Genomic DNA, 25,378 nt, shown 5'->3' on the forward strand with positions numbered 1-25,378 from the left:
TCTGTCTCTACTCTACTCTTCTTTCTGGACTGAAAAGGGGTGAGTGTTATATCGGTCAAAAGCAAGCAGAAAAACTAGAATTATGTAAGTTTACTTCTTGAAATGGTTCAGATATTTTTTCTAATTGTGATCTTCCATGGTTAAAGCAGTTTCTTCGCTATAGCTCAGTCTAACAATTAGCATAAAAGGGATAGTTCATTCACAAAATGAAAATTCATTCTTCTGTTGTTCCAAACCTTTATATGCATTTCTTTCTTTTTTCTTTGAAAATCACTTGGGTCCAGTAGGTAGGGTCTTATGGACCTAAAAGAATGGACAAAAATGTTCTTTATAGTATAATCTTTTGTGTTCTGTAGACGACATAAAGGTTCAAGAAATGACATTAATTAATTTTGAGAGGGTTAACTATCACTTTAGCTGATGTTAAACCGAAAACAATGACTTTTACTCCTGTTAAAAGCTGTTGCGAAGATAGCGACAGTTCTGAGAATCATTGGTGCACCACAGCTTCCACTGCCTAATCTTTCTTGGTTTAAACAACAAACTAGTTTCATGCTTCGTGCAAAGTGGCTGAATTGTGCTCCGACAGCTACTTTCTGCATTTGTGTGCACTTATTAGTTCTTCTATAAAAGCTTGGTTATAAAGTAAGAATCTTTTGCCTACTTTCAGATGTAATGAAGGCGTGTATGGGGGAGGAAGTGGAAAGTCTCCAGGTTCATTTGTGCTTACCTTGACATTACGAGGCTTTATGTGAACCCTGGGCCTGTGTTTTTTGTCCTGGGAGTGGAGGGCAAAGTGTTGTCCATTTACGGACACGCTGTGGTGAGGGGGTTCAGGTGGGGGGAAGGGTGAAGATTGCAGTGACAAGCCGTTAACGCTCCACTGACGCTTCCTGTTCCTCCTCAGAGGAGGAAGGGTTTGAAGAAAGTCAGTTGAGGTTACTTGGTAATAGCACTTGCATTGGATTCCTCATATCGCTCTGGTATCAGAACATGCCTTAATGATAAAAATGAATGCATGTGGATGGTGAATACCAGGAATGAACTAACAGACACCATCACAGTGTTTCAGTGTTGACTCCAGCCTGTTTATGTTCAAAAACTATACTGTTTGTTAGTCTCTGGCTTGTGCTTTAGTCTTCTAGATCTTATAGATCTTTTTTATTTTGAGCAATAAAATATGTATTTTTAAATGAGACGGGTCACTGAATATAAAAGTGTGTAAATGTGATAACAATTTTTAATTGTTATGTTTAGTTTAATTAATTGACTTATACTCCCATTTAAAAACTTGAAGGTTTTTAATTAATACTTTTTATTCAGCAGAGAACTCACATTAGAATGACATCAAAAGGCTGCCGAATATTCATTTAAACTTCCAAACATTTGGTAGCATAAAAATATTATATTTATTATTTTATTAACACTTTAAAACATTATATATGACAATGTTTAAAAGCTTTTTGAAACTTTTAAGAAAATGCACCTGCTTCCCAGAATGACCTGAATGTTTTGATGCTAAGGATTGAGTACACTGTAAACAAGTTGAAAGAGTAGCATGTGCCAGCTGACATTTAATCCAACATTTATAGATAGATACAGCTCAAAAGAAATTTCGACTACACGCTTCTGAATTGAACAGTGGGGGTTTTCAGTTCAAAGATGTATCAGTAATCTCACATCTTCTCTGGGGAATTCAGCTGTGTTTGTGAACTTTGCCATTTTTAAACAGATACGTAAATATAGGTGTGTGTGCACAACAGGGAGAGGGAAGGTGTGTGTGGCTAATTTTTTGGAACATGCTACTATTGTGTAAAAGAGAACATTATAGTGTGTAACATCCCTGGGCGTCCTCAGCCAGGCCTAAGATAACACCAATGATCCGTCTGTTAGATAGGAATTGGGTGTGACCGATTATTACTTTCTGTTCTTAGCTAGTTGTTCTCCACAGAAAGGAATGCAATGGAACAACAATTTATCACAATTAAGTTCTTAGAAATATTCTCTATGAATATACTTGGGAGTACTAAAGCCTTTTAGTATTACACCTTCATACACTTTGTCAAACTGTTGGGGTAAATCCACTTCTGAAGAACCAGACTAGACATACGTTAAGCAGGGTGTGCCATGGAGACATTTACTGTTGACAGTTTTTTGCTGTCTCTCTTTAAGGCCGCCCACAATAATCTCTAAATACACACATGAACACACACCTACTTTTCTTACTGAGTGAGCTCTCTGAACAGCGTGAGATTCACTAGAATGAGCAAATGACAAGGTCAAAAATAAGAATTGTCTTGAAATGTAAAAAAAAAAAAAGCCACGTAGTGAAAATGAGAAGAGTTGCCTGGGGAATTCTGTTGCAGGGTTTTACCCAGTAGCCATGAAGGATCTTAGAGACCACCCCTCGTCATCATATCACATAGTCAGCAATTTCTCCTTCTTACACAGCTTTCCTGACAACAGTTTGTGGCTGAGATGTTACTAATTCATGTCTTTGTCTAGAAGGAGAGGATATGTGATACGATTTTCAAAGGACAGTTAATTAAATACTCTGGTGAGATGCATTAAAATGTTTGCCAACGATATCTGACAGCACAGCAAGCAAGAGCAGCATGGTAGCTATATTAAACAGTAATTTAAGTAATGATGTGACATGGATCTAGTTCAGTGAGTGAGCAGACAGTAGGCCCGTTGAATGTTGATTTGGGTGAGTTCATTCAGTTTATTCATCAGAAGGATTCTGTGGTAAATCCTGATTTTTAGAATGTTAACTATTATTATAAATTATTAGAACTAATAATTTAAAGATATGGGCCATAACATTTGTTTATGAATCAAGTTACAGAAGTTGTGGTCCGTGTTCGTATTTGCATATGAAGCCTGAAGAAATGCCAGTTATAGAAATATGTAAATGCATTATGCTCAGCAATGAAATTGTTAGTTACTATTATTTTTTATTTTTTTGCATGGCATGCACATGTTGAAAACCGCTGGATGGGATCAGCGCATGTTTTTATCCTCAAGTTCAACTTCAGCACAATGTTTTTGTTTTTGTCATTCTGGACGAAACTAGATCCCATAAACTCATATCAAAGAAAAGTTTTGATGCTTCTTTGCAGCATCTTATAGGGATAATTCACCAAAAACTGAATATGCTGTCATCCTTTATGTCATTCCAAACCTGCATGGCTTTCTTTCTTTTGTGGTAATTTTAAAAGAATGTTGATAACCCAACAGATTTGGTGACTATTTGGTGTCTTCTAATTGCATCGACTAAAATAAAATAAAATGCAGAGACATTTCTCAAAATATTTTCCCACGCCAGAAAGTCAGTCAATCAGGTTTGGAACAAATATGATCTAAATAAAAAAAAAAATAATAATTCAGCATATCAATGCACGTTATCATATGTATACAAGAAAAAGTGAAGCTTACTGGAGAACCACTGAACTTTAAATGGTTTTCTTAGGGCAACAGGCTGCAAACACCAAAGATTCATTAGATCACAAAGCATGTGAGCTAATAAGCTTATATCAGCTTCAGATCATCAGAGAGAAAAATACAGGAAGAGAGATGGGTGGAGCGTACATCAACTTGTTTTCCCTCCCGCCAACCGACCGTCTTTCAAATAAAAACATGTTTTTCGGACTTCAGTTGGTTTTGCCCTCTCACTGACCATTCATGCGTGAAAAAATTGTGATGGACCACACTTCCTGCTCGTGTTTCACCTGACTGCCAGCCAGCAACCCTAATTTGGACTGCTGGATGAGCATCAGCTAGTAGCTCTAGCTACAGAATAATCATAACCACCTTTAACTATGCATATTCATGTTCTGATCCATCACAGGTCTTCACACATATTAATATCTTCATTATATAGGTGCAGATGTTTAAGCAGGCCGTGGCACCAGTGTTTGACAGCTAAAATCGCTGGAGGTTCTCTTCACTCTGCTCCCATCGTTCCCCTCCCCTTCCACTATTTATTGGCTTTTGAAGTTAAGGGCACTGTGTAAATTATTCATCTTCTTGTGTGAAGCTTACCTATAAGCCAGGCCAGCTTCAACAAGCTGAGGCACTGTTTGTTGTTTGTTCAGTGTTGTGCATATGTGTGTGTGTGTGTATGTGGGGGCGGTTTTAAGCTCTTGTGTGTTAATCTCATCGCCAAGCACTCAACTACCGATATCCCTCAGCTCTGAGAACACTAGTCTCTAGCACAAGCAACCTACGGGCAGATGGAGTCCACTGAACATGAGCCATCCAGGTGAGGTCATCAAAGTGTGTGCTCCGAATGTCTCCAGAGTTCCGTGGCAGAATCTTTTGGCAGGTTAAGACAGAGCAGATTGAGAAAGCCATGTGGGTTTTGATATCGCCTGCTAGAGATTACTATCACGCTGGCAAATGACGTGCGACTGTGCAACATTTCCCCAAACATCAGCGAACAACATGGTTTCTGAGATGAGATCTGAAACAGTACCAGGTGAACTATAAAGCTGTAAAAACACTGAGTGGGAGCTGGAAGTGGTCAAAACCAGTATCACAGATAGTAGAAAACCAACCCAGCACCCTCTGGCACACAAGTGTGTTGGTGCTCTAAGCATTCAGAATATTCTAGGAGCCAGACAGACACTTTTTATTTTTTAGCATGTCTGGCTAAGAGAGCACCTGTCTGCTCTTCCGATTGGATGCCCCTGGGTTTGCTGGATGCTCTTGAATTCTAACATACTCGCTGTGATCACAAAGACTGCAAATCACAGTTGTGATTCTGTTTCTTGATACATCTCAATGGTCCTCTGTGGAACAAATGTGAGGCTGTGGTGACTTACAAATTAAGTCACCACAGAAAAAAATCTGAGTTGTCAGTTGGGTTGTAAAAATCTCGTTTTCAATTACATTGCCCTTACACTGGAAGTCTATGATAAACATTAAAATCAACACTATTTATTTTATTTACATTTTTGGGTTGTTGACCTATGATTAATCAGAATCTTTTTTTTTTATTATCAAAATGTCTAGTAAAATGACTTTTAGGTGTTGTATTGTTGAGGTGGCGTTTACGCAGTTTTCAACTAAAACCAGAAAACTTTTTTATGCGTTTTGGCCATTCATTTACATAACATTGGGTTTTTGAGGGCCTGAAAATGCATGTTTTTTTAATTGGCAATTACTGTCTCTGTGTAAATTGCAAAATCGTAAATTTGAGTTTCTTTACAAAGTGACATTGCCAACTGGACTGGCATGCCTAATGCATACATAATTCTTAAAAAAAAAAAAAAAAAAACAAAGCGTTTTTCTGTTCTTAGTACACCGCTGCCATGTAAACACAACCTGAATCTGCCCCTTTCTTATAAATGACTGCCTGCCATAGGTTTTTCCCCTGAAAGAGGTAAAAACCATGGCACTAACAAAACAACAGAATCTGATTATTTTCAACCAACCCAACATAGTAACAGTGGCTCGACCAATGGTGTGAGCCTGGGGCGGGGCAATCTGTTTTCTCTGACCAATGACAGATGGAGAGGGCTCAGAAAACAGACCTTCATTTATAATTCTGTTACAGGGCGCTAATTGCATAGAAATAACACTCTTTTCACCTTTAAACATTGACCTGTTCCAAAACATTGTGAGATGCATTTGACAGACTCCTAAATGGGAAAGCCAATATTGCTGATCATCTTGCATGGATCATATACAGAGAAAGCAATCATATAAGGTCGTGCAAATCCAAGATGGGGGATAAGGACTGATAACACATAGTTCATTCTAATTAAAATGGGTTATTTTACCCAATACTTGTGCAGTTTGAGTTGTATATGAGTACTCTTAGTTTAGCAACATGCTAGTATCAACGTGTACTGAATGGTGCGCTATGAACATGGAAGATATTAATGATATAAGAAATCAGTTTTGAAAGTAAAACTGAACTATTTCAACAATGTATGGGGTTTGCTTGCTTACAGTCAGACACCATTTCTTCATAATATCTTCATTTTAAGCAAAATCTTGATGACATCTAGATAGCTCAGCCTTTGTAAAAGCACTGTTTCTTGGAAGGGTACACAACACTTCAGCAAATTTGATCAAAGTAGGCAGAATTGAAGATCTGATGCAATAGACTCAGTCTGACTAAAATCTGGACCTGTTGTAATCACGCAGAGAGCACAATGAAACTCCAAAATGTTTCTATAGCATGTTGGTTCAGCTAGTATGATGGAGAGGGGTTTTCCACACTACAAACTACAGAGGGATTTGTAAGTCACATGACTATGTTATTCTCACTGTATTCGTGTACCACAGTGTGCACACGTACGTTTACTATTTGGTCAATGTGCTGCACCCTGAAAGACACCTTCCTGTTTTTTGAGAATGTGGTAAGATTTACAGTATGTTACAACCCCTCCAACAGCTCTATCGTGTACCCATGTCAGTCAGTGAAAACCACCACAAGTTCACTTTCACTATGGCTGTGGTACTTAAAAAAACTAAATAATTATTGACGTTTGTGTTCATTTTGATTTACTGTTATATTTTACTTTTTTTTATTACGTTAATTTACTGATCAAACACAACTTTTAAATTGTTCAAACAAAACATTATATATTTTGTTTAAAATATCTTTAAGACCAAAGAACATCATATTTTTTAATAAATTCTGACCTGTGCTGGTCTGTATGCTTTTTAAACCAGCAAGCTTAAAAAGAATAGAACAAAAGAATCCGATAAAGGTTGTGCTGCCCCTAAGTGGTTGATGAAAGTAGTGCACCAGCACTTTACATAAACACAGTAGAAACTGAAGGTATAAGCAAATAAATCTTTTTAAAAATTCAGGAAATGTAAAGCCTTAATTGCTAAAGTTGAGATTGAATTGGTTTAAAATCCAAATTTTTGTAATTTTACTTTATAGCAATAAATCTAAGTTAAGTTTCTAATAAAGCCATTTTTGGCAATAAAACATTATGCTTTCTATAGAAATTCCTTCATCATTTAACTAAGATTTGAGGCAAAGACAGATGAACAAAAAACAAACAACAGAAGAAAAGCTCCATATTTTTTAATTGAAGCTTAGAGTATAACGCTGTCAACGTATGCACTCTACAAGATTGTGTAAAAAGTACAAACAACAAAGACAGTGTAAACAACACGATATAAAACACAGGCAGAGTGTATAATAGCAGTATGTAGCAGTAGGTGCGGTCATACTAGACTTCCTGTCATATGCATCTGAACACATGAATGCAAGTTAACTAAAAAGTGTGCTTTGTTTTGAACTGCTTATTGGTATGACAAGACATTTGACAAACAGAGGATCTAAATGTCAAAGATTGATCTTTTGGCCAAGTGCAATGCAAAAAATTAAAAAGAATATATATATTTGTCAGTTACAATAGATTCAAAAAGATGGTACAGAGAGTGACATCATATCCTGTTGGCCTAATTTGTTCTCAGGTAATTTTGCATGCACTAAGTCTGGTGTGACCGCATCTTAATTCCTAAACACGTTACGTGTATAAAGTATGGAGGATGAGTAATGGTCTCTGAGGTGTCAGTCAGGAGTGATTCCTGGCATGATGGGGGAGAACTAGTGTTTATCTGGAGTTTATTGAAGAAATCAGTCTTGTATAAAAAAGCCATACAAAACACCCTTACTTGATGTAGGGTGAAAAATATATAATTAAATGTATGTCATAAAAACAAGGCCTCAAAACGGCCTTTATACTGTCCACTTCACTGCTTCAGTAAAGTCTGAACATGTGAAATGTTCTGATACGGTACTGGAACCGTAATGTAATGTGAGAACAACCGCAAGGATATCAGTCATAAAAACAGATCGTAACAGTGCTATAATTAATAACAGAATGCATTCAAACCTGGAGAAACGGACTACTGAACAAAAGGAAGGTAAAAGATATGGGCGGAGCTTGAAAGCTTTCCGACACCTGCTACAGTACTGGGGGACACAAAGATCCCAGCATGCCATGCATCTTGAAATGTGCTTGGAAGGGGTAAAGGCTGAAACCCATTCAAGTGCCACAAAGAAAGTTCAACGGCCCTGTTTCAGTCGGTCTATGTGAAAGGTGAGTTTAAGGGCAGGACCCAACTTCAGCCCCATATATTTCATCATGACATCACTGCGGAGCAGGAGAAGAGCTTTGCCGTCAATTTCCTGCAACAGAAGAGTATCATGCAAACAAGACAATGTTTAGCGTTTTATTGCACAAACAATAAGACAGAACATCCTTTACGTGTAAGAGGATACTGGACACAAAATCTATGTCCCAAAATGTTTTCTTGAGACACTATTTCATCTTTAAATTAATGAATCGACTAGGTTTTTAATTATAAACAAGTATGCAACAAATTACAAAATAAAAAGTATAAACAATGATAATTCATTAGGAGTATTTTGGAAGCAACTTTGCATATTGCATTCATTTTAATTAAATCCTACATCTTTTTTAGGGACCCACGGGGACTCTGTATTCCTCACTTACATGTTTGCGGAAGAGGTCTGCATGGGGTCCGAGTTGTGGGTCAATGTCTCTGATGAACTGCATAACGTCCTCCACTGTCCACAGGTTGGGGTCTTGTCCACTGGGTCGCGGGCTCTCTCTCGAGTTCAGAAAACGCTCTGAACCTGAACAGCAATCATAAGAAATATCAGGGAAAAAAGTTTCTGGAGGTTCTTAAATTGTTCATATAATTTTGTTCAGGATTTACAGTGGGGTCCAAAAGTCTAAAACCGCAAATGAATTTTTTTTATTTTACATATTTTATTGTAAATAATTTGTTCATTACGAATTATATTAACATCATAGCCATTTTGGTTTTTAATTGAAAAACACTGAATTGCTTTCGCTTTAACAGCAGCACTCAAGCTGTATGAACTCTACAAGTCTGTGTAAAACATCCAGAACGTCTGACTTTTTGAACAAAGGAGTCAATGTCACAAATCTGCTTGGGATTGATTAGTCACCTTGAAATAATCCTACAATTTTAAGGTTTAAATTAGACTGAAAATACAAGATGTTCACTGTGGTTTTTTGGGGACTTGACGTTGAGTGCAAATGATCCTCAACCATGGGCTAGTTTGCATACCTGTTGAGCCCAGACGATGTAATTTCCCCGATGAGTTGCTACTTTGAGAAAGGGAACGCATTGCTAAGCCATGTCCAGGAGACAGGTGGCTTTTTTCCAACACCTCCGAGCTGCCAACCCCATTCTCCATCAGGAAGGGATCTGATCAAACACAATGATACAAAAACACCCCATTTAACATGTGCGAAGAGAGCCAAAAGACATTAGAGTTCACTAATTGAATGCTGTTTTAGCAGTCGAACAGTGTGAATTACCTTCTGAGGAGAGACGGTGGTTTTTAGCTATTTTGTGCGGTGCAGAATTGCTGTTGTAAGCATCATGTTGGAGGAATCTCTTAGCGCCCCGAACAGGTCCAGAACTCAGACTTTCAGTAAAGTTTCTCCTCTCTACAGCACACACAAGGCTCTCTTTTAATATCTATACAATGGTAACATCAAAGAATGCACAAGATATAGTAATGAGCGGCAGTAGATGTCTTTGTACACATTAGCGCTGACCTGTGTACATCCGACTGTCATAATGAACTCCTCCCACAGGGACGGGCTGGCTGCCGAACAATGGGTCACAGTGCAGGTTGTGACAGAGTTTCTCGAGGAAGCGCAGCACGTACGTCACACTGTTCACTGCCGGCAGTGTTAGAGTGTGGTGCTGCTGCTCAAAGTAGGCTGTAAAAGTCAAATGGCCATTAATTCAGTGGTCACTGTTTTCTACGATCACTAAACTAAGGTCTGCAAGATTAATTTAAATTATACCAAATTTGCAATATGGTTTAAAATTGCAAAGGCTGAAACTGCATTAAAAATATATATATGTGCAATGCGTTTCAGAGTGAAGTGCAACACTGTATGCCATACAAACGTATATAAGTACTGTAGAATAAAATGATTTCATCTTAAATAGGTTTCTTACAGTGGAATATCTCAATAGGGAAGTTTCTTGTTTTGTTTAAAATTTTTCATTTGTAATAACATTATTATTTAAATTGCAATTAGATATTTTCACCAAATTGTGCAGCACTGACAAGTAGTCGATACACTTTTGAGGCTCTGAGTAAATTTGTATTAGCTTTGTGTGGGTCTGTGCATGCTGACCAGATATGAGCTCTCCTCCATGGCCTGGTTTGAGGCAGGAAAAGACCGAGCCCTGGTTATGTGCGCAGTCAACACAGGCCTGAACACACTGCTGCAGCACAGAGGAAGCTCGGCCCGGCCCAAAGTGATCTGGCAGTGACTGGACACGGCGTGCATCCAGATGGGGACCCACTTTCCCATACTTATTCAGATACACACATACTAAGACACGCAAATAATTGCAGGGAAGATGTTAGCAAAGATACGCCATGACATGGACTGAAATATTTATTTGGGAAAAGATCTGAGACACTTATAGTACCTGTAGGGGCCTGAAGGGCAGCACTGGGAATGGTGGCATTGTCCAGCGGAACTGAGCTGGTGTCTGGCTCTGGAGTGCTGCTGCTTGGCGAGGTGGGCATAGGGTTAGGTCCCAATCGGGGTTTTCTCTGTATAAAAATAAACATGGTCTGTTTAAATAATAGTCATCACTTAGATTTCTAATATTAGTTTCTAACATTATTCTGCTGAAGAATCACACCTTGCTTCCAGGTTTAGGGCCTCTCTTTTTTGGGATCTTGATGGGATCTGTTGGGTTCTGCTGTACTTTCTGGGACCAACTGGCTGGCAGTTTGCCTCTGGGTTTGCTGATAGGTCTACCAGGACCTCCAATTGTTCCTTCAAGCCAAGCTGTCCTCTTGGCCCAGCTTAGCTAGAAGATGACATAAATATAATATACAACACATTTCAAACCCCAGTTGATACATTAAAATCTGATTTACCTTAAACATTTTTTACAAGCTAACATCCACCTTATCATTAACCCAGCAAAACAGATGAAAATTTAATGGATAGGTTACCATTTACCCATTAGGGGTGGGACGGTTCACTGAAAAAAAAAAATTATAATAATCGAACCATTCAGTTTTCCACACACGTTTCGGCATGCTCTGGGACTGCCGGTTCAACTTAAATCTGACAAAGCGTCTGTAATATGGTTTACTATAAATAACACGTAAAAGAAACAGGGTTAAGCTAATATTTGATTTTGTTGAAGGGAGCGTATTCTGGCTTCCCAGACATTACAACAACAGCGATGAAAAAAAAGAGGGAGAGAAAAAAAAACCTTGGACAAACTAATCACTTTTGTTCAATGTGAATGCCATATGCAGGAATATGAGCTGTTATTTATTCAGTCATCACCCAGGTGCTGATAGCGCAGGCGCACGGGTGAGACCTGAACAGCACACGTTGATATCGGTGTTTAAACTAAACTCATTTAAGCTTTGCAAGTTTAAACATTTTAAGAGCCAGACGACACGAGCTCGCCCTCATAGTGAGAAGATTTGTGTGTACCCGCGCCTTAGAACGTGCGCTCGAAGAACGAAGCTCTCTGAAGTATTGTGTTTAAACAGACAAATTCACACAAAATTATGTTAAAATGCCCGTCTTGGTAAGTATCCTACAGCAAGCGGCTGAACGTACTGAATTAGTGCACTGGATTGCTGCATTCTCTTAAAATCTTTATATTAATCGAAACAGCAACAACAAAGACATCACTCGCTGCTCTTGATTGAAAAACTTTTGTAACTTCAATAAAAGTTCCAATGCAATCCTGTTTTATATTTGATTACAGTACTTTTTGCAATTTCTGTACCTAAAAAACGAATGCATAATAATAATAAAAAACTTTAAAAACAAATGTTTATTTTATTTGTATCTTAACTCTATTGTATTTGTTTGTGTTGTTGCTTGCAGTTAAGATATAATTTATATTTTTTTTTGAAAGTATCGTTTTTCCATAAAGTGTGAAACAAACCAAACCATGAAATAGTTGAACCGCTCCACCCCTACTACCCATTGTCTCTATATCTAGCAAACTTTGGCCTCCTACACTTACATCAAACATTGTATTTACCCCGGCGTGCTGTTACTGGTGGATATAACCACAGCTAGCTTATATGATGTTGATTTATGTCTTAATTTTTTAAAAGCATCAGAATTTGTTTTTGCATTTAAAAACATGAAATACAGTGTAGTGGAATGAAAAAACCTCAAAAGGTCTGAAGAAAAAATCTAAATCATGTGTGATATGTGAGCGAAACAGTCAAATGCATCCGTGTAGCGCATGTTTACATGAAAAAGCGGTGCCGTGAAATGCAAAAACGGGTTTTGTTTGATCAGACCCTTTCTTTGCGTGGCGGAAGCCCAGGTATCAAATCCCTAGGAACAGCACAATAGGACATACCTGATGCAACCTAGCTAGAAAATGATTTCTGAGCAAATTTGAAGACTGTTAGCCTTTGTGTATTAAAATAATTTTAATGTTTGAGATGACCAAATAGCATTTTCCTCGGGTCGGTATATTTTACCTCCCTTGTACGACAGGGATTTCTCAGTAAAAGTAAGACCCTAATGGTGTCCATTCTATTGACTGCTGAAACTTTATTGTGATGACTCTTTTAATACCTTGCTTCCTGGTTTGGGGCCTCGTTTCTTCGGGATGTTAATAGATTCCAGTTCCTTTCCAGGGTGGATTGTCTGGGAACCAAGTGTTCCTTTCTGACCCCAGGGCCCGGATACTTTGTTTTTTTTGCGGCCAGGCTTACGTTTCTTCTGGGGTGGGGGTCTGCCTGGCGTAGGTGGCATGCCTGTCCCCTCTATGCCACCCTCTGGTTGGGCACTAAGTGCACCTATTGTCTTTGGTAACCCAACTGCAAAAAAAAAAAAAAAGAAGGAAAGAAAGAAAATACAGCTTAAATAGGGCAATATACCACAGCGTGCAGCAACAAACTTAGTAGCAGAAGGCGAGAAAGGCAGGCTTTGTGTGCAGAGTTGACCCATTTTTCTTTGAGCCATCTTAACAAAGAAATTAGCTGTGTTATACATTTTTGGTGCTACTGGCCTCTGAAGTGCTACACTGATGAAGAGAAAATGTGAGAGTGCACACAAAAAAAAAGAGGAAGAGAAGAGAAAGAATGAAATACGGAGAGTAAGAAATCCACAAATCTGACACTGAGATTCTAGAGAACAAAAAAAAAAACTAGAGTAAATGAAAAGTTAGCAAACTTTAACTGCATTGAACATTTTTTTCAAAGTTCATTTTTCAAAAACAACAAAAAAAAAATCTGAAGAATTAAATGATCAAATTCAAGTTAAAGACAGCAATCACAAACAAACACACTTCAGAGCTTTACAGACCTGTTAGCGAGGCCAGGATTGCAGTTTGTAATCATCCAACTCAGAGAAACGGAGACTGTACGATCACTGAACAAGGGTCTGCTCCTGATCTTGCAGTGCATGTTAATTTGTGGCATCTTATTCTCTGAGTCAGTTCACTTCCTTCCTGCCCCTTTAGTTTCGTTCTGCTCTCTAAAGCCTTAAAGTCTGCAAATAGTCACACAACGACCGTCTTTCTAGTACTGTTAACCCTGAAAGTCTTTCATGCACAAATATGGTAGTTTGCTTCGGCTCTTTCCCAGACTGATATGTTTACACATTTTCCTAGTTTCTGTCAAAAATAGAGACACTCACAAATAAAACACTATAAAAACTTACCCCGACTAGCTGTCAAGTTTAGTGTGTTTAGAGGCCTGACAAGATTTGTCTTCCTCTGCCAAACGCACTGGTCTTGTGTTGTCTCTTTAACCCTGTTCTCTCACCCCACTCAAACAGTCACACCAGCTCTTTAATGTGAGGCCTACTGTTGGGCACAGGGTTTGCAGCAGTGCCAGCTGGGTGGATGCCAACCCCTTGTAAACCAAAACTCCCATGTTCTCTCTGATCAAATGCCTTTATTGTTTAAAGGAACAGTTCACACAAAAATGAAAATTCAGTCATCATTTGCTCACCTTCATTCTTTGAGTGAATTATCACTTTAAAAACTCCTGTTTATTTCACCTCTCTATTTTCCATTTCTCTGCCCAAACTATTTTTGTCTCTTCTTAGTTTTTTTTATTCTTTCTCTACTTCTGTGGTGTCACATTTGCATTGTTAAAGTAAAATCTTCTATTGCCCACTGAATTAAACTTACCTGGCTATTGTAAGTTTCGATAGGTACTCATAAGTTGCTTCAGTATAAATAAATGCACTAAGAATGAACATACATCTATTGTGCATAAATAATGTATAAGCTTCATGCAATTTAAATAAATGCAAATTGCATAAAGTCCTTTTCCATTATGTCACAGATTCAGCTTAATAACACCCCTCTCATTAATCATACAGCAATTGGTACAACTCTTTCAAGTTTGTGTAAGATTTTTATTTATATATTTTTCCCCAAGGCTGCATTTATTTGACCAAACAGTAAAAACAGTAATTTTATAAAATATAAGGGTAACTAAAACTTGTATTCTATTAAACCTACTGGAAAATGTAATTTATTCCTGTAATGGCAAAGCTGAATGTTCAGCAGCAGGTCTCAAGTCTTTGATCCTTAAGAAATCATTCTAACATGCTGAGCCACTGCTCAAAATTATTATTCATTATAAGCGATGTTTAAAACAGGTGTGCTGTATTTTTGTGTGATACATTTTGCTCATCATACATTCATGAATTTATTGACCCCAAACATTTGAACAGTAGTCTATTAGCATAGGCCTCTTTATTTCATGTTCTCTGTTCTTGTAAATCTTCCCTCCATCCTTCCCTGTATATGAACGCCAACGTAAACTTGTCAGAATGAGAGTTATCCACACCTTTAGTGCCTGGGGGCTGCAGGTTGTCTCCAGTAAGTGCGCACCAGCCGACAGGGAAGATGTCTCTGGAATCGTAGCGGCAGTAGTAATCAAAAGCGCCCCGCCAGCCATCGAAGGTGATCAGAACCTCCACACCCCGAAGTGCGCCCACTGTGGCAGGACAGATGAAGTGAGGATTCTTCCTGTCCACTGCCTCCAGCTTCATCCCCACTTGAAAACTGTTTTGTTCTGGGGCTGGTGGTTCTTGCTTTAGGGCAAGGGAGATGAGGGAAAAGTAAGTGAAACATATCAGACAAAGAGTAAAGAGAACTACTTTGCTTCTTTTCCCATCAAATGAATCAGAGCATGCTAAAATAATCATTGGACAAAAATGTTGAACTTTAACTTTAAATTATTGTGCACGTTTCATTATTGCTGTTTGTGACATATACCTTGTGAAAGATTCGGGCTGGGGCCATTTCTGCTCCGTTGAGTGTTTTTAATAAGAACATGGGCCATGATGATGCGTTCAGACGAAAGCCTAGAGAAGAACACAGAACGTTCACAGTCAACTTTCACTCCATTTTTATCAAAGCACATTTTTATAATGTCAAGAATGTTGCCGATTACCTGAAAGATGAGAGTGTTTCGACTAAAAATGTTTTTGTATAATTTTCTCTTTCAACACATTAATACATATAAGTAGCTACATTTCCGAGATCATGTCATGAAGACACCATATTGTGCACACAAGCTATTGCGGTAAAAAGCTGAAAATGTATCATTGTAAATGGAATCAAGTTTTTGAATTGTGAAATAAATAAAAATGCTATAAAAAAAAATACAAAACCAATTAATGGTCTACAGTTGAGTAATGTGTTGTATTTCTCACCTAGTGGTGGCTGCAGCATGCCTCCGTTCTTCTCGCAATTACCAATAGGCTGGATTTCTGAGGAGTCCACCAGGCGCCAGAAATCATTCTTGTTGTCGCTACCATCCAGTCGCAGGCGGAGGCGGGAGCCCGTCAGGGCCACGACAGTAGCGATGCAGGTGGATGTAGTGTTTCTAGGATCTTGAGCTTCCAGTTTCATGCCAGCCTTAAACTCATTCACTGGAGGAGACGTGCTCTGAGAATAAGGATCTTTTTTTCTTAACGTGGAAGTGGAATCAGGTATGACGTTTCTAAATGGTCCGGAATGATGGCGTGTTCCTCATTTGCATGAGTGCATGAAAATACTTACCTGTCTGAAGCAGTGAGGAGGAGCAGCAACTGCTCCTGTCTCTTTTAGATACTTCTCCCAACTAAAATGTCCTTAAAAATAAAAGGTAAACATGTCAGCATCAATATTCTGGACTCTGTCTTCATTGCAGAATTAGCAAGCCTGTCTAACAACATGATGGTTAACAATGAGATATAATCTAAACAAGAATAATAATTAAAAATGATTACTGAAACGTCTAGGAGATAACGAACTCTTCACTGACTACTTTCAGATGCTGAAGGTGTCCCCTGTCGAGGTATCTGGCTAAAGTAGCTATTTAAAGGCCCCGATATACTTCAAACGAAATCGAAGTACGAACTGATATGGCGTCATTTCGAACAAAATCAGGCATCAACGAAGTTCGTTTCGGCAGTTCGAAACATCTCACCAAAGCTAACTTTCTGAAGGAGTTCGCTTGGCTCCTAAACACCTTTGAGTTTCTATTGGTCCGTGGCGGTTAAGCAATCGGTGGTGTGTTCTGAAACTCCACCACCTTTGACGAGCATTTTTTTTCCCTGTTCATTTCTTATTCAACTGAGGTCACGCAAGATAGAGCAATGTCTCCGGCCTAGTCACTAGCAACATGGTTACACTGGAGTTTCGAATAGCTGAGCTGGCACAAATATATCCGCACCTGTACAATCGCTCGCGGAGAGATTTTAAAGATTCAGAGAAAGCATTTAATTCCTAGAAAGAAACTGCAAAGAAGCTTGGTGTTGACGACCTGGAGTTATGCAAGAAGCGACGCAGAGAAACATCCAAGACAAGTTTTCCAAAGCCATGAAAAGAATGAAAGGAAAGAGTAAAGATAAAAGGTAGCAAGTACAAAATACATGTTTCAAATAAACGGTACACCATACTGCTGCTGCTTGTTCTTTCAATAAGTGAAATTTAAAAGGTAAACAATAAATGAAATGCCAAACGAACATACGACAATAAGCCTTTGTTTTTATCAAAAGCAAATCATGACACCACATAAAATATAAAAAGTTGTAACAGTTTATCTAGTTTAATATAATAAATTAACACTAATAAAATAAAGTAACAAACTAACTCCAATATTTTTTTCCACATCATGCTAAAGTTTTACAGACTATGAGACATTCACACTTCCCATAAAGGATTGATTATGGTTCTTATGTATTGTAAACATTATTGTTTCATCTATAATATTCTGAACATTGGTGCCCGTCTCACACCTAGATTGCCTACATAATTTGCCTACAATTCATCATTTAATCATTGTTGTGTTTAGGGGATACACGGGAGCCTTCAGCAGTGCGGGGATGTCGGAGCATTCGAAAACAGTACACCGTTGCGCAGCCTTTTCAAACTTCTTTTTGCCCCCAAACGAAGATCGAAAACGAACTTTGTTTGAAGTATACCGGGGCCTTAAGTGTAGTGAGTTTGATACCTTGGTACTGTGATGGGACACGAGAGGGGCGACCACTGCGAGCATGCTTGATCCGTTTTCCATCTTTCCACTCAATAGCTACTGGAAGAGAAAAACAATACACTTCAAAGCACAAAAATACATTTATTATAAAACCTGAATCACAAGTCAGAATATATCCCCTGATAACGTTCATTATCAAAATTCTGTCAAAATGCTTGTCTTGGTGAGAATCCTCATTAACAGTCAGTTATGTCTTAAGTGAACAGTCAGAAGAAAATCAGATGTGTGTCAATATATTAGATGAGTGCATTAGGTTAGCCTAATATACCTTTGACTGTCTGCTTCATGTTAATTAAATAACAAAAGAAAATGAAAAAAATTCTCACTACTTTTGATTGGATACATTGTGTAACTTAATTTATACTGTAAAACCTGTGCATGTGATTACACAATTTCTTAAGAATTTCTTCCCTGAATACAGCCTTAGACCTGAAGAAAAATCTGTTTGTTTTGTTTGTATCTTTGTTGAATTGTATTCATTGCTATTGCTTGTAATTAGTTTATACCTTAAGCTAGTATTTTTTGCTGTGATAATTGGCACAGAGAATTTAAAATTTAACTGCTAATAAAAGTTAATAAAAAGCGGATAAAATAAAAGTAGTTAATAAAGTTGGTTTATTACTCTCACAAATATATATTTATTAGAATACATGATCAAGAACCATAAAAACAATATATATATATATATATATATATATATATATATATATATATATATATATATATATATATATATATTTTTTTTTTTTAGAAAGATTACAACAATTATACACTTTTGTTTTATTTTAAAAATGTATATATATGTGACAATCAGACATAATCATAGTAACATAATATGACATTTGTTTAAAGAACCCATAACATTTAACTGACTAGATATTAACATACTGAACAAATAAGAGTCTCACCTTTCTGTGGTATAGGTTTTTTCATGATCCAGCTTATTCCAACCTCTCTGCAAAAGACAAACACAAAACTGTGATTTCAAACCAGTTTCTTAAATCAGTGTCTGTTTTAGATGCTATGATCGACCCTGTGTGTCTCTCAGTGAATCGTGTACTGCTCAGCTGTCACGGCTCTCTCATTCTTTACACACTGAACCGTTAACCACGAACCCCCTGCCAGCTATATTCCCCCAAGGAAATTAGCATGGACATCGATAACACAGCTGGCCAGAAGGTAATTTTTCTTACACAAATGGAATAACGTTACTTTACCATTTTCCTGTTTGGAATGACCCAAAGGGTCGTTGGGTCAGACGCTTAACAAGCAGCAATGACTCAAAAGGTCAATGTGAAGTGGTAAGGTTACACACAACACGACTGTGCTGCTGTTAGACATATTACCATATTTAACTGAAGAACATAAAAAAAAGAATACAAACACAAGCATCTCGTTAAACCACGCGCAACGTTTTCCAGCAGTCAACAACATTTGAATACAAGTTATTCTCCTCGCGACCATCTGATCATTTATGTTTCTACAAAGCCATCTCTTATGACTAAATGCAGAATAAATGTAAGAAAACTAACTGTATGGGTACAGATACCTCAAAAGATGGCTCCCTGTCTCCCAGTTTTCCAGTTGTCTGTTCAAAAGCAGAGCGCGCCTTTGAGCGCCAAACACACAGTCCCTCCCTCTCCATAAATGACAGCGCATTAGTGATGGGATTTATGGCTCTTTGAGGGGATCCGGATCTTCGCGATCCGTTCCTTTCAAAGAGCCGTTCAAAAGAATGGCTCTTTTGGCTCTTTTTAAATATTTAGTCAGTTTTAAGAAGCCAGCTTGGGAGCATCTCAGTTTATCCTGGAAATAATCACTGGGAGGTATTATGAGGTGAGATTTGTAGTCAAATAATTAAAGCTCAGATATCACACACCAATATCTGAGTTTGAATTATTCTGAAATATTGATTGTTACCTCATTTCTCATGTGTGGACTATATTCCATAGGGTTGCACAAATCCCTCTGCTTAGACAGTGACATCATTATTTTGATTTACCTTTAGTACAAAGTGTGTGTGTGTGTGTGTGTGTGTGTAAAACTACGTTGACTTATGTTATTCATACAATACCTACTCACAAATAAACATAAAAAACGAAGCCGGCTGCAATGAATTTCTGTGCAAAACAGCTTTTACTACAAACACTTCCACACAAGAACATTGTTATCACACAAGAACATTTTGATAGAAAACTTTTTTTTTTTTAAAGTAGATAAAATTAGAATAAATAAAATGGAAATGTCTACATACTACATACTATTACTACTGTAAACTTTGCAAATAGGACATCAGCCCCTTCAAGTCAATGAACAATAACAAAGTGGGCTGCAATGAATGTCTGTGGAAAACAGCTTTTAGTGAAAAATTTCTATACAAGTACAGTATCACAAAATAACATTTTTAATGATTTTAAAATAAGTTTTAAATGAACACAAAATGCAATGTAAATGCATGCACAACTAATAACTAATATCATCACGCTATAAAGGGTTGGCCTGCGCTGGGTGCGCCCCTCCCCCTATAACTGTTCTGTCTCCTGGCGGAGCTCATTTGTATGAACACGCATAGGAAAAAAGAACGATAGAAAGAACGGCTCCTCTCCAGTCGCGACTCGGCTCCCATCGTTCATGTTTATGAGCCGTTCAAAAGAATCGGTTCGTTCGCGAACGTCACAACTCTACAGCGCATTGTGGCGTGGATCTGATTCATCCCGCTGCTTCGAATCTTTTGAATCAGTTCATCAGAAAAGATTATTCGTACTACAGAAAGGCAGGAAAGCAGCTACGCACTTGAAAAGGGTAATCCGAGTCAGTTACATGGAAATGGACAATTCATTCACTTAAAAGATTCATTTACAAGCCAAACACAACCACTACTCCAACCTCATTTCACTCACTGGGAAGCTAAACGTTACAGTCTTCCGACTCGAAAAAACTCTAGTAAAAGCGTATTATTTATTCTTTTGTGCATGTAAAATCATATCAAACTTTCCAGGAATGATTTAAGTGAATTTATCGATATGAAACAATAAACTTTGACGAACACAGCATAGAAAACACCACTCTGTCTCAAACCCACAATAAAAATATGCTGCTATGCTACGTAGCATCATGCCATGTTTCGTATTGCATTTCACAACTTCATATTTCTTTACGATATACTGACCTTGATCATAAAAACATATACCGTACGTCTTTGGGTCTCTTATTATAAGACACCACTTCACCTTCAATGCTTATACAACAAGCATTAGCTAAAGGCTAACCTCTAGCCACTCACTTTTTGTGTTTTCCCCTCTACATTTAACAAAACTCAAGTTTTAAAGTGATGTAATATTTGCTAGGCGATTATTACGGACGGAAGGAAGGGGACTGTTTACCTTGCAGAGAAAGGTTTTTGTGTGATTGCTCAAGTGTGAGGGTTAGTGTTTATCCGCCATGTTTTAGTGCGCGTGTAGTCTTGTGTTTGTGTGAGGAGAAGGGGAGGGGCTGCACGCGACTGCACGGGACGATTTTAAGACTCTTATCAAATGGGCCAAGAAGGCTACTGCTAGTTATCTGTTCTTAAAGTGTAAGATTGTTCACCACAATGTTTAAAATAAACTATGAATGAGTTGTCTCGTTTCTTTTATTTATCTGAACGACTTAACGATAACAAAAAAAAAAAACATGCAATCCTGGCCAATACTTGCAGAATACATTCAATAAATATAATGTATCATAAAATTATTAAATACCTCATGAAATTTTGCAATAAATAAAAAAGTACAGTGAAGTGTGGCCTATATAATGTATATCAGGTCACTTTTCATTTTAGATTAAAAAAAAACTTTCATATTTTGTACTCACTTTTATTATGCTTATGTTGATTTCATTATTAAGTTTCATTCATTATTTTCAAGGCATGTATTTCAGTTTGTTTTCAATTTTAAGGTTTACTTGTATTTCACGTGTTATTTCACATCCTTATTAATTTATTTATGCTTACATTTCATCCATTGCACTTCTGTTTTTTACTGCAACTTTCTATTATGTAATTAATATTTACTTATGGGAAACAAAGTGCATTGTGATAAAAAAATTATAATCTTTTGGCATGAAATAAAAAAATAACATTTATTTTTATCACTATTTTGGTCACTATTATCACTATTACCATTGTAGACATTATATCTGTCAAGCATGTAACGTTATCATTGCTAACATAGTGGAGTCATCGAAAAATACACTGGCATCATCTGTATTAAAGAGAAACCAATCACTTCATCTGATGTTTAACCCTAAAAGGGGCGACGTGGGATACAAACATTTGAGTAGCTGTGTTGAGAAGCAGTGAAAGTGTAGGTCTCATTTCATGGTTTCATCTTGAAAGAGTGTTTGTTGTGAATGTTTAGATGAGGTGACTTTTGTTTCTCCATTCTTATTTTAGCTCACAGGCAGCATTTAAACCTGCATGATCGCATGTAGTGGGAAATCTACTCAAACTCAGCCTCCGATAAAAGTTGGTCTAGTTCACATATTTACACACGCTGGAGGGGACTAACCTGTTTAAAAAATTGTGGCTCAGCATTAGCTTATTATGTTTACATTAAAATGTTATTAATTAAATGCTTATATTTTATGTAATAGGTCTCTAAATGTTTGTATCTCAGGGGATACGTCGCAAATCAATAAATAAAACAGTCATATAGATTGTGACTATGTGGCTTGTGTTTTAGAAAATCAAATCTTTTTGTAATCTTGAAAAAAAAAATCGTTGGAAAGGTCTGACAGTGAAGATTCCATATTTGGTAACTGTTTTGTGATAGAAGTCATACTGTGAAAGAAAATTATTGATTTGTGACAGTAAACTGCATAATAGAGTTTGGGTGTAACCCACTGGTTGTTTTTGGTATGGCGCTCAAACAAAATCTCACAGGAACCACAATTTTTGTTAGCCTGGTAATACCAGACTCTGCTACTTCACTTTGCTTCGTAGACAGAGTCTGGAATGGCTTAATAGAGAAGTGTTTTCATTTACTTTAGCAATAATCTGCTATGTGTCTTCTTGAAAAAGAGACCAACAAGAGATCTGTTTCCAGTGAATTTATACCCCCAAAGTGGCGGCGTATCATGGGGGATACAAACATTAAAATCAAATAAAAGAGTCAAGGTTAGAAAAAATAAATCATGAAATTTTAATAGAAATCCTTATAGGAAATTAAAAGCATGGTAAATAAAAAACAGGATTTAGATACACACATATAATGTGTGTGTGTGTGTGTGTGTGTGTGTGTGTGTGTGTGTGTGTGTGTGTGTGTGTGTGTGTGTGTAGGTAATGCAGGGTTACCGGTGTTACGAGATTTTTGGTTTCAGTGGGTGGAGCTTACATTCATATATATGAGTTTCCCGGACATGTTCGTGGAACAGAGAATTTCAGTTTCAGCTCCCTATATTTAATGGATTATTTCTTGAAAGTTAAATATATTTCAATTGTTGCACAAACTAAATTTGTTTATCATTCCGTAACAGTTTATGATATTTTTATTTTATTATAATTAATTGTTATTATTTATTGAATACATCACTGCCTGCAACAAATGAAATAAACCTATATAAACGTATCTGTAAACTACACCAGTTTCCAATAGTAGCACAGATCCAACTACCATTTCAATTATCTATTTTTATGCTTTTCTGTTACCTTTTAAGTTTTAAAACATCTTAAACATTTTAAAACATCTTCTGGCAATGAATGAAATAATATTCAACATCATACCAGTGGCCTAATAAACATTTTGCAACCTACATTGATGTTATTCTATGTAGATGAAACACAATGATGATAATTGAACCATGTTCAACTGGTGCAGCAAATCAGCATATCAGAATGATCTCTGAAAGATCATTATACACTGAAGAGAAGTTGAGATCTGACATCTGCACATGTTTTTACTGCCTAAATTTAGTTGGTGAACACAAACAAAGAAACGTATGAATACAAATTCTTACAACAGTAATGTACATATTTGTTAATTTACAAAAAAAATTGTTAATAAAATTATTTTTAACATGAAATATGTTGCTTATTTAATTCCATAAAACACAGTGAAGTATTTATTTTCTCTTTTACAGTGAACCAAATGTAGGCTGCTTTTTAAACTTTTATCCATACAATTTAAATTTTACTTATTAAAAGAACACTTTCATGCTTGTATGTGTTTTTTTAGATTCCCATTCAATTTGTAAATATAGCCCAGTGGTTTTCAAAAAAGTCCTGCAAGCACCCCCAGCATTCTCACATTTTATCTATATCTGACACACCCATTTCAGGCCTTGCCATCTATACTAATGAGCTGATGAGTTAAATCAGGTGTGATAGATTAGGCAGACAGAAAATGCAGGGCCTGGGGTGCTCGCAGGACCGGTTTGAAAGCCAGTGAATTATAGCCTAAATCTAACAATTCACACCAGGGTAGATTAAAAACGACTGGTCCACAAATACAAGTTTATTTCAGCTGTTGTACAAATGATAACAGCTAACAACAGACACAGTTTTAAACGCTGCTACAGCACAACGAACTGAAATTCAAAGTAAGTTACACAACTAGCTTCAGTTTGCTAAATGTCTGCAATCTTTCAGTCAGTGACGACTGCACAAAACGTGCAGACTAATAAAAACATGTTACAAAATCATGAACAAATGTAGTTTATGCTTATAGGTTTGTGCAACGCTATAAATTTATATATATATATATATATATATATATATATATATATATATATATATATATATATATATATATATATATATATATCTATTCCATTACACCTGCTGAGACACAAGGGTGAACTGAAATTCTCTGTTTCACGGGCACGTCCGGAAAGCTCATGAATATTAATGTATGCCCCGCCCACTGAAACCCAAAATTTCTTAACACCGGGTAAACCCCGCAGCTACTCAGAACTAACCCGAAACTAGCCCGGTCCCGTTTTGAGGGGGGTTCCACGTGCAAATCGGCCTAGGTTCTTCAGGTAAAATTCGCCTACATTTCACTTGGAGTCTCTTCAACCTGCGGCAACAGTAGCCCAGTTTCGCGGGAAAACCACAGACTGGACAGCTGAGGTGATGGAAAAGAGGAAAGCAGGCATTTGGATCAAAGTACTGTGAGGCGGGGGGACTCAAAACGATTCTAAAAAATAAAAAAATGTTTGCCCCGTTTGCATTGTTTTACTACTTACAAAGTTAGAGTATGAAACTTTGATATTTACAATACACAGGGTTTTTAATCATATTTTTTTTTTTGGGGGGGGGGGGGGGGGCAACCCTCAGATGTTTTTTTTTTTTTTCAATGATTTTTTTTCAGACCATGGTGTTTAATTTTAAAATATGATAATCGGTAACAAATACAAGAATTATTAAATTTTTAGAACTATGATCTAAATAAAAAGTGGAGCAAACATGAAAACATGAAAATAAAAATAATAGAATTTAGACACCACAACAACAACAAAAAATTACCTTTACCTTAATTGTGATTTTTTTTCCCCCAAATAAATTACCAAGGAGACAAAAGTGTGATATGAAATATGAGACATAGAACAGAAAAATAAAGCTAACGTTACTTAAAAAATGTATGCTAATGCTTTATTATTATTATGAGCCATTTACAATCTTTTTACATATTTTTGTTTGTTTTGTGTAAAAAATGAGAACAAAAGAAGAAAAAGACAAAAAATGCTATCACTTAAGTTTTTTTTTTTTTTTACTGAGAAAATTAGACATAGTTTATGAAACCAAAACAAAGACGGGCACACAGCGGTTGTAGTGGG

The 25,378-nt window shown here is 37.0% G+C and overlaps 1 protein-coding gene across 4 annotated transcripts; it reads right to left on the bottom strand.

Annotated features, from left to right (window-relative positions):
* Nucleotides 1–7,630: 7,630 nt before the first annotated feature.
* LOC113059319 (polycomb protein SCMH1-like) lies at nucleotides 7,631–21,066 on the bottom strand. 4 transcript variants are annotated; one of them, XM_026227731.1, is made up of 16 exons: nucleotides 20,947–21,066; nucleotides 18,472–18,518; nucleotides 17,522–17,599; nucleotides 16,087–16,157; nucleotides 15,738–15,972; nucleotides 15,298–15,386; nucleotides 14,867–15,113; nucleotides 12,636–12,880; nucleotides 10,708–10,878; nucleotides 10,489–10,615; nucleotides 10,188–10,388; nucleotides 9,594–9,761; nucleotides 9,351–9,482; nucleotides 9,097–9,237; nucleotides 8,493–8,635; nucleotides 7,631–8,164 (listed from the first exon to the last, which is right to left on the bottom strand). In XM_026227731.1, exons 2-16 carry the CDS (start codon nucleotides 18,494–18,496, stop codon nucleotides 8,042–8,044), a joined length of 2,196 nt encoding a protein of 731 aa, XP_026083516.1. In that variant the 5' UTR covers nucleotides 18,497–18,518; nucleotides 20,947–21,066; the 3' UTR covers nucleotides 7,631–8,041. The 4 variants fall into 4 exon arrangements, with proteins under 4 accessions (XP_026083516.1, XP_026083515.1, XP_026083517.1 ...); XM_026227730.1 differs by having other exon boundaries at nucleotides 17,522–17,602; XM_026227732.1 differs by lacking the exon at nucleotides 20,947–21,066 and adding an exon at nucleotides 19,113–19,210 and having other exon boundaries at nucleotides 17,522–17,602.
* Between the last annotated feature and the right edge of the window lie 4,312 nt (nucleotides 21,067–25,378).

Source organism: Carassius auratus, chromosome 41, assembly GCF_003368295.1.
Source record: "Carassius auratus strain Wakin chromosome 41, ASM336829v1, whole genome shotgun sequence".
In the NCBI taxonomy this organism is placed as follows: Eukaryota; Metazoa; Chordata; class Actinopteri; order Cypriniformes; family Cyprinidae; genus Carassius; species Carassius auratus.